Genomic DNA, 15,268 nt, shown 5'->3' with positions numbered 1-15,268 from the left:
CAACAGCACCTGCGTCGCAGGTTCAAAACACTGAATTTTAAAATTTCCTTTGAACTTCCTTGTATCAAATTTCCTTTGAGATCTGAAGCTAAGCAAAATCAAATAAAAATCCAATTAAGTATACAGCTATCCTCATATGTACATATAAGCTATTCCCATTGTGTACAAGGGAGCCTTATTTAAATTCAGGCTTTTACTTTACTACAAGATGCTATTTTGCGTAGCATGGATAAACAAGTTAGAAATACAATGCCATTCAGTACGTGCTTAATGAGGGAAGTTAAAAGTAAAAACAGATCAAAGAACTGCATAAATCAAGAGGCTGCAAATGGGTTACAGGGATTTTTGGCTTATACAATGGCTTGAAATTACTGATTGTTCTTGTAGTTGTAGTTTAATAAGCACTATATGGTAACTTAGGACCTACCTTGTACTGTAGCCTCAAGAAAGATTTGGACTAGTATTTTTATGAATTAGAATGCTCTCTAGTTTGAAACATGTATATGCCATACTGAAAAGTGACCAAAAACTTCATACTTTTAGCATATCCATCCATAAAATGATCTGCTTAATAAGGAACATTGTAATTAATGATATTCTCACCACATTTTCCACCAGGACATGGAGATCAATGCTGAAGAACTCAGGAATGTTCTCAATAACGTTGTAAAAAAACGTGAGTTTGAGCATGTTTTTCAGTAACGCTGAACAAAGAAATCTGTGATATAACATAACCCTCCACCCCTGAGTTGCACTCTAAAAATTATTTACGGTTTCAAATTCACAAATTTCCTAGTTATACTTCCATGGACTTTGCATCTGAGACTTCAGCGAGCTGAACTTTTCATAGAGATGCTCTCTACAAGAGATCAAGTACTGATAACGCAGAAATGAGCAAATGTTCATTGGAAGCACCACACAGGATAATATAGCATTTCTAGCAGTCTGCAAATGCCCTTTAAAAAAAAAAAAAAAAAAATCTAATGGAGAGGCAGACCTTTCTCCCTGTTTAGCAAACTTTAGCCCACAGACCCTGGGCTTGCTTAGTTAGTTTAGAGTTTTCCAGAGATTTTTATTGTATATAACAGGTCAAGAAAAGTAATCTCTAATTCACAAGCAATAACATTACTTAGACTCTTTTCAGATTGCTCTACCACTCATTTCTTATTGGATGAAGGAAGAAAATTTGGTTTCTACTTTGAGTAGAGTTACATCTAACAGGAAGAAGTGCTTGCTGACTTGCATGATCTGTTTTCACCTTGGATCATTTATTTCAGATAAGGACCTAAAGACAGAAGGATTTGAACTGGAATCCTGCCGCAGCATGATTGCTTTGATGGATGTATCCTTTTCTGGTGAAAGGGGATGCTTGATACCACACTCATCCACTTGGGTTGCACTACACACACACACCCCTTAGTAAGCCAGGGAAGCAGAACAGTACATTATAGCCTGCAGTCAGATAACACAGCATTCCTGGTTTGGCACATGTTAATTCCAGTCATCTCACCATTAGCGTAGTTGGCAGATGAAAATATCCCAAAACAGAAAACTACAGAATAAGTTAGTCAGTATGATACCCTCCCTTAGGTATCAGCAACTGGCCAGCTCATATACTAAAGCATGATTTTAAAAAAATTTTTTTTTAAACCAACCCGACATAACTACAGCTCTTGCCAACAAACTTACTATATTTCTCTCTTATCTTTAAGTTTATAAGGTGTTATACATTCCACTGTGTGCTTAGCATGCAACGCATACAGAAATTGTCTCAGAGCAAGTATAATAAAACACACTACAAGATGCCATATGGGGTTATCTCTGATACAACATCACTCAGTTTTCCTATTTGACTTAATGCGTGATTTTGAGAGAACATAAGCACATTCAAACATAACCAGAACAAAATTGTAACTACAACCCAGAGCCATAATGGTTGGAGCCTAAACGCATTTTTGTAAATGGCTTTAGTCAACCTTTTGCTTAGTTCTCAATTCATTTTAAGCAAGGCAGAAAGAGCTTCACTCTAGGATAAAGCTCAGGTGTCATAAAAACATTGGGTAAGCTTCACATTTGGAGGTATTTGGAAAGAGCCCTCTAAAACATCCTGCTCACATACTTTATAATAGCTCCAGGAGCAAGCCTCTCTCCTGTACCAGGTGTTTGCTTTTACACAAAGTACAAATAGTGCTTCACGCTCCTGAAACAAAATACTATGCACAATAACCAAAACGTTCACAAATACTTTACTGTGCAGTTCAGCCAGCTCTTAGTGCTGAGGAGATCCTGAACTCAGTTTCGCATTCACTTCACCAGTAGCTGCACACTTAATTAATTTTCTCTTTAAAATGTGGGTTTTTTACCTGAATGCTTGCATCACAGACAGACGGCTCAGGGAAGATAAACTTTGATGAGTTTCGACATCTCTGGGACAAGATTAAAAGCTGGCAGGTATTGCTGGTATCCACAGTGCTGTTCTTCACACCTTCTGCAGCGCAAAAGCCTGCGTAGGAAAACCAGACCTCTCTACATAGACTACAACAAAAAGAAAAGCTAAAAAAATTGCAAATTAGCTTCTAAAAATAAAAGTAACATCTCTCCTCATCCTAACTCACAGCCTAAGGAAATAGCCTGAATCTCTGAAGCTCCAGCACTCATGTAAGAGCTTCCCCCACAAGAACAGCATGGAGGCATATAAATTGGAGGAGAGGGGTGATGAGAACTAGAATCAGGCCTCGCAAATTGCTTAATTAGGGCAATCAAGACAGAGGATTAACAGCATAAACTCAAGTCAAACAAGGAGAGTCTCTATGGGAGAGCTTTTTGCTTCTCACAGCATGGATCTAAATTATTTTACTTTGTGACTGAGAGGAGCTCTGTGCTGACAACCCAGACTGCCCAGAAGCAGCAAATGGCAAAGCCTCCAAGTGCCTGCGGCACACATCCCATACCCACTCAGTGGGTACATTCAACAGACATACAAGCTTTTATTTCTGTTGTGTATTTATTTTTTTCTTTTTCCAGAAAATTTTCAAGCGTTATGACACGGATCATTCGGGAACGATTAACAGCTACGAGATGCGCAATGCAGTCAATGATGCAGGTACTTCCCCTGTGTTCAATGCCCAACAGCCAAAGAAACCTTACTATGGTTGATCTGTCACAGGGTGAAATCAGGAACACAGTGCAGGCTTTTAAAAAGAGACCCTACAGAAATTCAAAAATCCTTTTTTCCCCAACAGAGCTTCTCAAATATCCAAATGGCAAGTCTTGTATGTCTTGCCAACGAAAGAGATCTCTTCAGCCCTTTCAACTTTCCAATGAATGATGCTCTGCTCTCTTAAGGATCTCCCGCTCGGGGTCCTGCTGTTCAGGGGGACCAGCAAGCCCTGAAGATATTTGATTTCATTTAAGCTGTAGATTCTTTATGTTTGTCTAAGTAACAATCAAAGAACAGCAGAAAACCTTCAACCCAAGTGTACAGGCACTGAAACTGAGGCAGAGCAGGCCAATGTCCAAGTTTGCATCAGAGGCAACTGGATGGACATTTCTTGAGTCCTGCGCGTGTTTCTTAGTGGTACTAAGCCACTGCGGGCTCGGTCTCCTCTTCTACCTGTGTAGTAAAAAGAAGGTATTTTGCAAAAGTTGTAGTTAATGAAATTCATCCTGCAGAGAGAGGCTTTTGACTCTTCTTGCATCTTGTCTCGAGCACATCGGTGTGCTGCTTTCCCTGGACAGTAGGCCTCCCCCAGCTGCTGTTTCTCCAAGGGAGCAAGATGGCTTCTTTAATCAGAAAACTGGTAGCATCGCTATAAACCTAAATGTGATGATTTCAGTGACACTTCATCTTCAGTAGTATTTTGGCACATCAGTTACCAGTTCATCAAGGAATATAAACAGATGGCTATCTTGTACTTTACAAAACATCAGTGATTCGATCCTTTGCTAAGGACAAAACTACACTTGGATTTGGACTTCTGCTGCAGTAGAAATATGGGTCATTTTTATTTTCCATTCTCACCAGGAAAGTTGTCAATGTAAAAAAAATTACTTAAATACCTCCTACCCTGACTTCAAAACTTCTTTTAAAAAAAAAAAAAGAACACATTTTGCAATAAAAATTTCTCAGTTTTGAGACTTTCTCAGACATGCATGTCTGTGCATGACCTCAGGCTTCGCCAACAACCAGCCGTACCCAAATCACGACAGACCCTTTATGAAGTGTGGTTGCACGCTGCAGCAGCCAGTGCCACAGCTTGGTAACACCACGCCAAGGAGTCACCTCCTTATCTATTTTTTGACCATCATGTAATTGTGTTTTCATAGAAACTTTCTCCTATGTTTCTGTCGCCCAGTTTTTGTTGCTTTGCTCTTACCAGGCTCAGCTAAGCTGCAAACTCTTTGGTGGAGACCCCTCCTCTTCATATTTACAGCATGAGGTAACTCGCGTGCTATTGGCCCTCCCAAATCGTAATTTCAAAGTGCTACTTCTGTTTTAAGAAAGCAGCTGGACACAGGGAAGCTTCTCATAGCTTTACTTCATTTTATTCAGTGGCTGCAGCAGTACCCTCCAGCCTGAGCCTCGGCTGGGCTGGGGAAGCGCCTATGGCCAAATCTCTCCTGGAGGCCTGGCCAGCACCAGTGCTTCTCCCCAGCCGCGGCCCAGCTGTGCCCCGTTTCTCGTCCTCTGCAGGGTTTCGGCTGAACAACCAGCTCTACGACATCATCACCATGCGCTACGCTGACAAGAACATGAACATTGACTTTGACAGCTTCATCTGCTGCTTCGTGCGCCTGGATGCCATGTTCAGTGAGTGGCTGCCCCAGTTTTGCTGCGCTTCCTCCCCTCCTGGCCCCCAAAAAACACTGTTGTACTCAAAGCACTACTGCCTCCATATAGTTTTAATAATTTATGTGCTTAGGGAATCTAAAATATGACAGCCGTCCCATACAAACACAAAAGAAAATAAGCCATTGCATTTCTCTTTGTATTAGCTAAGGAAAAACCTAGCAGAAATACTTGCTGACCATGTGAGTAAATACCTGCATAAGTTTGCACAACACAGCAGGGGCACAATTTGGGTTGCTATCTGGGATCATCTTTACGCACACAGTAATTTAATCTACTCTACTTTTGTTTCCTTGCTTTAGGGGCATTCCACGCCTTTGATAAAGATGGAGATGGCATCATTAAGCTCAATGTCCTGGAGGTAAGCTGGTTTATGCCAGTATTTCTAATACAAAGTCAAAATACTAAATTTTATTTGTATTATTCATTGCATACGTTCTCAAGGTAGCCTATGAGAGTAGGTCTGAAATTATCATCCAAGTGGTAAGAGTCCACAAAACCTCCTAAAAATGTTGCTACCTCTTTTACACAGAAAACATTTGTATCTGTGATCTGCCAGCAACAGCTGCTCTGTAAGACTCCAGTTGGTGCTGAAGGGCACAGCTGCGGACTCTTCATAACATCTTTAAAGTGCTTCAAAAAACCTTTCAGGTTGTTGTGGTTTAACCCAGCAAGCAGCTAAACACCACACAACCGTTTGCTCGCTGCCCCCCCGCCCCAGTGGGATGGGGGAGAGAAAAAAGTAAAATTCACGGGTTGAGATAAAGACAGTTTAATAGGACAGAGAAGGAAGGGAAGATAATAAAATAATAATGATAAAAGAATATACAAAATAAGTGATGCACAATGCAATTGCTCACCACCCACCAACCGGTGGTTATGCTGGTTATGCTGGTTATGCAACCAGCCCGTTCCCAAGCAGAGGTTCCTACCCCCCAGTTTATAGACCGAGCGTGACGGCACATGGCATGGAACAGCCCTTTGGCCAGCGTGGGTCAGCTGTCCTGGCTGTGCCCCCTCCCAGCTTCTCGCTGGCAGGGCATGAGAAGCTGAAAAGCCCTTGACTTAGCATTAAGAACTACTTAGCAACAACTGAAACATCAGTATGTTAGCAACAGGATTCTCATACTACATCCAAACCACAGCACTATACTAGCTATTCGAAAGAAAACTAACTCTATCCCAGCCAGAACCAGGACGCTATCCACCCCTTACTCTATACCATCTATGTCATGCCCAGGTCCCACACTTTCCAATACATTCCAATTAATCACCACCACTTTTCCTGTCTTTTGAAACATACACGCAGATATCATTCCCTTAGTCTATGGGCCATCCCAATAAAATGTCCATTGAGTTCATTTAGTCCATGACTTTGGGCTCCATCTGCCATAACAGTCCTTCAGGGCAGGAGAGATGGTGTGTGGCGTTGGGTTGTTGCATGCTGAAGCCAGTTCTGGTTCCGTTATTGCTGCGCTTGGCTCAGTTTCATCAAAGTTCATTCTTCATTAACCTAGGTGATTCTTACTGTAATACCATTGATATGGCATATAGGTGCCATAGAAGTGATGATATACAGTATAATATAGCAATTAGCATCATACAATTTAATTCATTGGCTGTTCTCACCCAAAATCAAATCCCTTTGATACATACATCAGACTTCTCCATCCTTCCACATCACCTGTCAAGTGCACCCAGGTCCTTGAGCAAAAGCAATCCCATGGATGGGTTTGCCTTTGCCCGAGGCAAGAACAACGCAGACCGTCTTCCCCAGCTTGTTTTTCACATGCACTACAGGAACTTTATTCCCCTCTACAGTACGTAAGAGTGTTGATTGGGCAGGGCCAGCTCGACTGGCAGAGCCCCTAGTGTTGACTAACCAGGTGGCTTTTGCTAAATGTGTATCCCAACGTTTGAATGCCCCAGCACCCGTGGCTCTCAGCGTAGTCTTTAACAGTCCATTGTGTCCTTCAATTTTCCCAGAGGCTGGTGCAGGATAGGGGATGTGATATACCCACTCGGTGCCATGCTCCTTGGCTCAGGTGTCTATGAGGCTGTTTCGGAAATGAGTCCCGTTGTCTGACTCAGTTCTTCCTGGGGTGCCATGCCACCATAGGACTTGCTTTCCAAGGCCCAGGATGGTGTTCTGGGCAGTGGCACGGGCTATGTTTCCAGCCATGGAAACACAGCCCGTGGTTGTTTCCACCATGGTGAGCACACGGCGCTTGCCTTGGCAGCTTTGTGGGAGTCTGATATAATCAATCTGCCAGGCCTCCCTATATTTATATTTCAACCATCGTCCTCCATACCAGAGAGGCTTGAACCGCTTGGCTCACTTGATTGCAGTGCATGTTTCACATTCATGGATAACCTGTGCAATAGTGTCCGTGGTCAAGTCCACCCCTTGATCACGAGCCTATCTATATATTGCATCTCTTCCTTCATGGCCTGAGGTGTCACAGGCCCACTGAGTTAGAAATAATTCACCCTTATGTTGCCAGTCCAGATCCACCTGAGCATTTCAATCTTAGCAGCCTGACCCACCTGCTGGTTGTTCTGATGTTCTTCAGCGGCCCAGCTCTTGGGTATGTGAGCATCTACGTGACGTACTTTAACAACCAGGTTCTCTAAGCAGGCAGCAACATCTTGCCATAACGCGGCAGCCCAGATAGGTTTACCTCTGCGCTGCCAGTTGTTCTGCTTCCATTGCTGCAACCACCCCCACAAGGCATTTGCCACCACCCATGAGTCAGTATAAAGTAGTAGCCATTTTTCTCCTTCAGGCTAGTTACAACAGCTCTTGAGAATTTTGGATATCCTTGGGATGTTCAAACCAGCATGTTCTTGTTGCTATGTCTCCTGAATGTGGTTCAGGTCTTGTTTAGGGTTGAACAACTATTTAAGAATAGCATTGCTACAGGCACTGCGGCTACTCCAACCCCGACAACAGGCATTGCAGCTACTCAAACCTCGGCGACAGGCACAGCAGATGTTTTTTTTTAACAAGGCAATTTAAATCAAACATACTTTAGTTTAAACGTATTAACTGATAAGGGGGTTTAACAGTTCTTTACCTTTTTTTAAATCTTATTAAGACGACATAGAAAGTTGCAACTTAAAAGCATGCCTTCTGCTAGGAAGACCACAAAAAAACCCCTTCATTTTTTGGAAGGGAAGAAGGAACAGGAGCAAGAAGCCTAAGACAAAGTTCCCCACTGCCAGTATGCTTCATACTAAGTATCAGCAAGCAGCTGCCTTCCAGCTACAGAGACAGTGGTGCCTCAATACAATTTGTTGGATGATGCCAACAGGTCTTTCATCCTTTAATTCTAACTCTTCTTTCAGTGGCTGCAGCTCACGATGTATGCGTAACACCGGAGCCAGTGCCCAACTTCATCAAGAAAATGCTCGAGACTTCCGTTTTGAGTAACTAGCTCCATTCATCCCCAAGTGCAAACAAGAGCACTTCCTAATTACCTGCTTGACTCGCCGAGATAAACAGCGCATGGGAAGAATTCCTTAGAAAAACAGACAACCGCACTCCAGTAGGCAGACCGGCGCGCACATTCTGTAACTGCTTTTTAACTTCCTGACATTTTCCTTCAGGCAACAGGGAGTAATTTATTGATGACTGAATTAAGCTTTTTCTGCATGGTAAAGAGATGGAGCCTGCATCGTTATTCTGCTTCTGCTGACAGCTGGAAAAGTCTTCCTTCAAGTCAGGCAAAACTGGGACTGTACTTGAACTGTGAAAGTCAGAGGTGTGTACTACCACCTTGTAATTAGGCATTAACTCTTTGTTCTGCTTTTGATACTATCATTTCAGCCTCTTCATAATATGGACTGAATATTTCATGAGATTGTGCTGGATTACGTTAATATTATGCATCCCAATCACTTACATTGTTACAGATGTGGCTGTGCAGGTTGTTTCTCTGCTATGCTAGAAACGTGGAAGTAAGGCGCAACAGGCTGCAATACCGAGGTACTTCTTGGTCTAGTGCCTCAGCAAAAGTATCAGAACTGAGCAATTCACCCTCACTTTTAGTACCTCCTGCAGTATCTTAATTACACATTGGACATTTAAAATGTTTTTTTTTTTTTATTGTAACAGCTTTCTCTGTAACATTGAGAAAGTTGTTTGCCATTCGAGACAGAAAGCCTCTTATACATACAAATCTCTCTCTCTACACATACACGCTCCCCACCCACGGTCCTATTTCCTGACAGTATTCTGTATTTCTTTATTGTAAGAGGTGACTTGTAGCAGAATCAGACACTATGTTGGCATGACCACTTTGGGAAGATTATTGGAATGTGTAAGTACAATTAGTTTAATTGAACAAAAAATAAAATCAACTGGATTTTGGCTTAATCTTTAGGGTTGTCTTTTGTTTTTATTTTGAAAGAACAGAGGAGGATGAAACATTGAGCACTCTTCTGTCATTCTCCTGAATATACAGCAGCTTTTGGAGTTTTATGGCAAGCATGAAATCAGTTTCATATCTCAAACACTTGCCAGTTTGCTCCTTGAATGCATTACAAATAAAAAAAGCACTTGAGCTTGAGAGCTCCATCCTTACTAGCTTTAAGGATGACAGGCTTTCAGAACTGGTGAATCGTTGATCGATATAAAAATGGAAGGAAGAAGAAAATGTGCAAGAAGAGGTGTGAAGAGACCAGACTTCGTCAGGAGAACCTTCTACTTAGTTCTCTACTGGTGAAAAGTAACAAAGCAATCCACTATTGTAAAGCAAAATTGTAAAAACAAATCCTAGCATCCACTCAAAGTTATTCTGGTAAGTAGCACATTTAACTGAAACGTCATTAAGAAAGAGAAAACCTTTTGACTATAAAGTTCTTCACGTTGTCCTGCATTGTAACTTACTCTGAAAGAATAAGAAAATCCTACAGTTTATCTAAAGAAGAGTTTTTCCTCCTTTAAATTCAACTGTTGTTTTAACCCAGATCAAGTTTTTAAGATGACTGGAACAGTAGGAGCCCTGGGTTCCAGCCATGTGTTCTCTCCACTAAGCTATTGTTTTCCATACAAAAATATGGCAGAGATGCTCTTGGCTAGGGTGTTCAGAGAAAAACAAAAAAGTCAAAAGATCAAAATCAGGATTTTTGATTGGCAACTCAAAACTGGTCCTTAAAGTCCTGCTGAGTGAACTACCAACAGCTCTAGAGAACTTCCTTTTGCAATGGGCCATGAAGCAAGGCAGTCAGTACGTCATCTTGGCGGCACCAGCTGGGTGGACAGTTTCCATTTTCCCTGCCAAACGACTAGGTCTGAGATTCCTGCACATCGGGAGCAAAAACTTCCCACATTCCTGCCACTGCTGGAGCTTCAAAGTGGCCTGATTTTATCCAGCCCTCTTCAAAAAGGAAAAAAATCCAGAACAAAGTCAAGTTCCATCAAATCCTGTGAAGAATCGTTCTACTCAAAACAAAGAAGAATCAGACTGACAAACCATAACAATATAAAGAACTTTTATTTTTCTTTTTTTTTTTTTCCTTCTTCTTTTGCTGTGTGAAGTTTCGCTAGTACGTTCACAACTTTGTACCAAAGTGAAAGAAGAAAACCAAGGTCAATCTGTGCACATGTTCTACACAGCCTAAATTATTAAATATTCAATTATATCGTTTTATTCCACTTCCATTCTTCAAAAAGGCTGTTTAACACTTACAGCAAAATGAAATTTGAGAAGCTGGCAGGCGCATATAACAGAATATATACCTACACAGTCTGCTCTTTACTTTCACTATTAAATATTTTACAAACAGTAGCTGAAACCATTTCCTTATCCTTCCTCACAACTCTGGACAACTTAGACTGTTTGAATAATAGTACCGTACGAGCCTGAAAACCAAGATTCATCTGTACTCGTGTTTCAAAAGAAGGGAAAAATATTTTCTCAACACCATGTTTTTGTTTCTGGGAACCTGCAGTTTATTGCAAGTTTTCAGTTATCGTTTACCTAACGCGTGCATCAAGAACGGCACTATTTCAAACACACTGCACAGCCAAACTCCTGCTATTTTGCAGAAGTCAGCTCATGCGCTGATAATATGTCTAAAGTCTGCAATCCACACAGAAGTGACACAAGGCAAGCAGAAGCTGGGATATTTAATACATCTTTGTACCAACGGATGCAGCAGTTTCCCCTCTGGCCCCTTCCACACACAGAAGCAGCAGTGTTAGGCCATGAAGTATTTTGCACTGTCAGTTAACTTATTTTTCCCTGTGATTTGAAGGAAAAAGGAGCAATGAATATAGACCAATCCTAGCATTGTCTTATCATTCAATACATGCGAGGCTGTTGGGGAAGGTTAAGCTTTGCAGCACATGTGAACTTTAAGTGATCATTTTATGCTACTCACGCCCTCCTTTTGGAGCTCGGGCAGGGCCTGGTATGCCTATGGCGTAACAAGTTCTCATGATTTTGAAAAGAATGATGTAAGTGGGTTTAGTAGTGCCTGGCCCATTCTTTGTATCATAAAAGACCATAATACCTCTAAGCACTTTCTGTCCATTGAGGATACTCATACCTTAATAAGCCCACTGACACTCCTGCTAAGAGGAAAATGGCGGCTTGCCCCTCAAAGGGCCCGCCATATTTAGTCAGCCATATACCAAGTCCAGAGCTCATTATTTAACATTTGACTATAAAATAAACACAGCTAACCACAAAATAAGCCCTCACTCTATTAACTCTTCCACCCACAACTTTTTACTTGCATAAAAAAAACAAACTGAAAACAAAAATAGTCCTGCAACAGGCTTCAGATGTGCCGTACTGCTTTTCACGCAAATATTACTCTGTTAAATGTCACAAATATTCTGCCTTCCCAAAGTTATTACACTCTTCGACTGGAGGTATATCAGGAGTCAAAACCCTAAGCTGCCAGACCAGAGAGGATCTCATTAATGCCTACCAAGCCAGTATGTTAGTTTACCACCTCTCTTCTGCTACTGCCTCCAGAAGAAGTGAACAGCCATTAGTGAAAGCTGCACTGAATTCCAGCTGAACAAGCAGGAAACCTCCCCACAGAACTCCAGGGAAGCCTGGGGATTTCCACAGCTGCACAAATTCATAGCAAATCCTTTTAAGATATTCTCAGGACAAAGCAGAACAGCATTTTCTTCTGAACCCCTGAGCAACTTTAAAATTTTGTTTCATAAATTAAAAACAATTCTAAAACACACTCATGCAGCTCTGCTATTTTCCTGCCTCTTACCCATTTTAAGATTCTTACAACATATCTGAAATGACCTACAAAGTAGCAAAAGACACCACTGCTAAAGCTAAAGCTGGATTTCAGAAGTCCAGACTTTTCAGGAGGACTGTTTTCAAGGACAGATAAGGAAATGTCACGGACTACAAGAAAAGGAAGTCTGCTTCCACCAACTAGAAAATATAAACCCAACAAGCAATCAGGAATGCAAATAAAGTGTAATAACTGTGTTTGTTGCAACACCTAGTGAGAAAGATCTCTATACGTTCCTGAAAACAGCTGAAGGAACGTGAAGAATCACAAGGAAGAAGTAACAAAACCTACTCTCACACACCGTTTTTCAGAATGCTACAATCACTCCACATGCTTGTCCTCAGGACACACACCTCCAGAGCTTCACCTCAAGCATAGCCCACAAAGGACAGCTTGGGACATTCACATTGTTTATGCCACACTTTTACATGCTCCCTCACTGTGGTTCAAAAAAACCCAGAAAAACTCTTGAACATCAATAATTTTGGAAATGGTTTAAGTATTATTACGCAGTCTTCTGCTTTTAGGTCATGAAAAAAACAAATACTCTCGGAGACTCTAGAGCAAGACAGTCTGCATCAGAAAACATTTACACTGCTCAGAGATTTCCCTGAACTTGATTCTCTCTTGAATTGCTTCATCCACAGACCACAGAAAGAAAGGGGGGGGAAAAAAAAAAACCCAAACCCACAAACACACACCCCAAAAACTAAAACAAAAACACCCTCAAAACAGCCTGGGGGCTGAGCCACATACTGGGGTTTTTTCCTGTCCACAAACAGCTTAATAAAAAACCCAAACAAATCACCACAAAAATACTGGAACCTCAGAGATTTCCATGTCTTTGAAGTAGGATGCTACTGCATCTCATTCCTATTTTACACCTGCCTCACAAAAAAAAATCATCCATGTCAAGGAATTACAGTGAAATTATGCTTGTCTGCTAAAACAATACAAAAATGGTGTGCTTCAGAGAAGGCCCTGAAGTTCCTTGATTTGATGGCAGAATGGAACATCCATGGGCTTCCCTCAATCAGTTTCTTGGCCTAAAAAGGCTTCTTTATAGTCAAAGAATGAGGCTATAGAACTTACGTGGTCTATGGCTGGCATACCAAGCCTCAAAGTAGTGGTGAAAGAGATGCCCAGTAAAAACAGTACACGCAGTTTGTTTGAACAGCGCTGGATTCATTTATAAGCAGCTCAGTTTTGACACTGGGCTGTCTTTACCTTCTGTTACAGTTTAAGGAAACCTCTGCTTTATTTATCCTGAGCAGCAAGTCAGGCAAAAGTGAACATAAAGCTCCTTGCTAGATTAGTCTCATTGTTTAACAGAGCTCTTTGCTAAGTAAGCGTCGTTACGGGAGAGGATGCAAGAAGTACATTTCACTGAATTTAATGGGTAACGTTTGCCACCCCAAGGGACACCTGCAGAGGAATCCTGACAAGTAGAAACAGTCTTACCCTCTGCGCTGGCTTCTCTGTGGCACCTTCTGTGCGTTAGTAGAAATAAGACTTTTACATGCGATATGCGTTTTGTATCCTCAGCTTCTGCTTGAGAACTTTAGACTTTAAAATCCTTTAAAATCCTGCTCCATTCTTTCCAGTTGAGTTTTTATGAACTTGATCTAGCCCAAGCCAATTAAGCCAGTTCACAACAGAAACAAAACACTACCTAAGTGGATGCACTTAGACAGGCAGTGCCTTTGCATTTCTCTTGGTTTGCTATGCCATGAAGATACAGGACTGCAAAGCTCAGTCACTAAGATTCCAAATAAAACCAGGAATCCAATTATGGTGTTGTATCAAAATAGCAGTGGTTATGCTGGTATTTAGCTATAACAAAAGCCGACAGCACTTACTTTTTTCCTGTACATAAGGACCTATATTTAAAAAGACTAAGATTGCAAAGCATGTAAGTGGAGCCACTGTTCTGGCTGTTTTGTTGCTACTGGCATACCTCTCAAGAAATAACTGCTTTCCTCCAAATAAACAAAATACCTCAGGAGGTATAGTATTTAGGGCAGTCTGTCACTGTATATATTGTGCCAGTTATAGCAATTTTTACACAAGGAATAAAAAATAAGTTACAATTAACATTAAAAAAATTAATTTATTCCAGTTCTCCATAAAATACCTTTTCTTTTTATGAAGAAAGTCAAAATGTACACTGGATATTCAGGCTACACTGTTAGAATTTGTGATATTCTGGTTTGCAGAATTTTATTAAAATCAGCTAAAAAAATTGGATACAACACAAAAACAGACATGTCTTAGACACTTAACAGGCTTCAAGTTGAGTTTGCAAACGCCAGCACCTATTGTAATCTAAGTTCTCAACACCCCTCTGGACTTCCCGAAGACTCTCAGACTATGATTCTTAAAAAAAAAAAACAAAAACAAACAAACAACAGAAAAAACAAACAACAAAAAAACCAAGGCAGACAAGAGGAGGGAATATTCTTATCTGTCAGTGAATTAAAAACTTGCAAGAATCTTCCATTTGGGCTAAGTCTTAACTGACCAGCCTTATTTCTACAGAGTGCAACACAACCTGCAGTCTCTGTAGCAAGGCATTTCAGCCCCACTCCATTTTTGCATTCCAAGCGGGAAAAGAAAGGAAAGACTGGAGTAAGAAACTGGTGTTATTTGGAATAATTCTGACATATAAAATTACTTCCCAATGTGGGAGGTGAAAAGCTTCATGAGTCAATCCTGCTGTCATCCTCAGCATGTCTTTCAATGTGTCCTACAGCATCCTAGGAAAGAACCAGAGAAGTCCGTTAATAACAATAATAATAATGATGATAATAATAATAATAAAATAACAAAAAAACCCACAAAAAACTTTACAAAAGATTCTTGAAGCCTCAGTGAAAGTGACATTCTGGATAATATACATTTTTTGGCTTAAAGCATCTAAAAAAACATTTAAAAAAACAAAACAAAACAATGCCAAGCTATTAAATCACATATATAAAAGTATCTCACATACCACATGATTCAAGGCAAATAAAAACCAGCTTCCCTTCTGACTAGAAGGGCATATTGAATAAACACATCATATCCAAAGCCAGTGCTTAAAGAGAAATTAAGGCTTCTGTTTCTTAGTTCTCAAAGAAACCTCCTTCCATTGTGTATTTTGAA

General features: G+C 40.9%; 2 protein-coding genes across 9 annotated transcripts in view; one reads left to right on the top strand and one right to left on the bottom strand.

The window, feature by feature from the left end:
- CAPN3 (calpain 3) overlaps positions 1-9,216 on the top strand; it is a 38,698-nt gene extending 29,482 nt beyond the window's left edge. For both annotated transcript variants that reach the window (XM_082318348.1, XM_082318347.1), the window contains 7 exons: positions 619-676; positions 1,278-1,342; positions 2,383-2,451; positions 3,025-3,103; positions 4,694-4,810; positions 5,152-5,210; positions 8,198-9,216. In XM_082318348.1, coding sequence (XP_082174474.1) covers positions 619-676; positions 1,278-1,342; positions 2,383-2,451; positions 3,025-3,103; positions 4,694-4,810; positions 5,152-5,210; positions 8,198-8,224 — 474 coding nt within the window. In that variant the 3' untranslated portion in view covers positions 8,225-9,216. The remainder of the gene's footprint in view (positions 1-618; positions 677-1,277; positions 1,343-2,382; positions 2,452-3,024; positions 3,104-4,693; positions 4,811-5,151; positions 5,211-8,197) is intronic.
- ZNF106 (zinc finger protein 106) overlaps positions 1-15,268 on the bottom strand; it is a gene marked incomplete at its 5' end in the record, with an annotated part of 67,266 nt that overhangs the window by 11,889 nt on the left and 40,109 nt on the right. For 6 of the 7 annotated variants that reach the window (XM_082318331.1, XM_082318332.1, XM_082318334.1 and 3 more), the window contains one exon: positions 10,329-14,880. In XM_082318331.1, coding sequence (XP_082174457.1) covers positions 14,824-14,880 — 57 coding nt within the window. In that variant the 3' untranslated portion in view covers positions 10,329-14,823. Of the gene's footprint in view, positions 1-10,328; positions 14,881-15,268 lie in introns of those variants that run through there. The other variant, XR_014228872.1, reaches the window with a different exon arrangement.

This window comes from Platalea leucorodia (assembly GCF_965183815.1).
Source record: "Platalea leucorodia genome assembly, chromosome: 7".
In the NCBI taxonomy this organism is placed as follows: domain Eukaryota; kingdom Metazoa; phylum Chordata; class Aves; order Pelecaniformes; family Threskiornithidae; genus Platalea; species Platalea leucorodia.
This window is presented reverse-complemented; position numbering and strand designations above follow the sequence as displayed.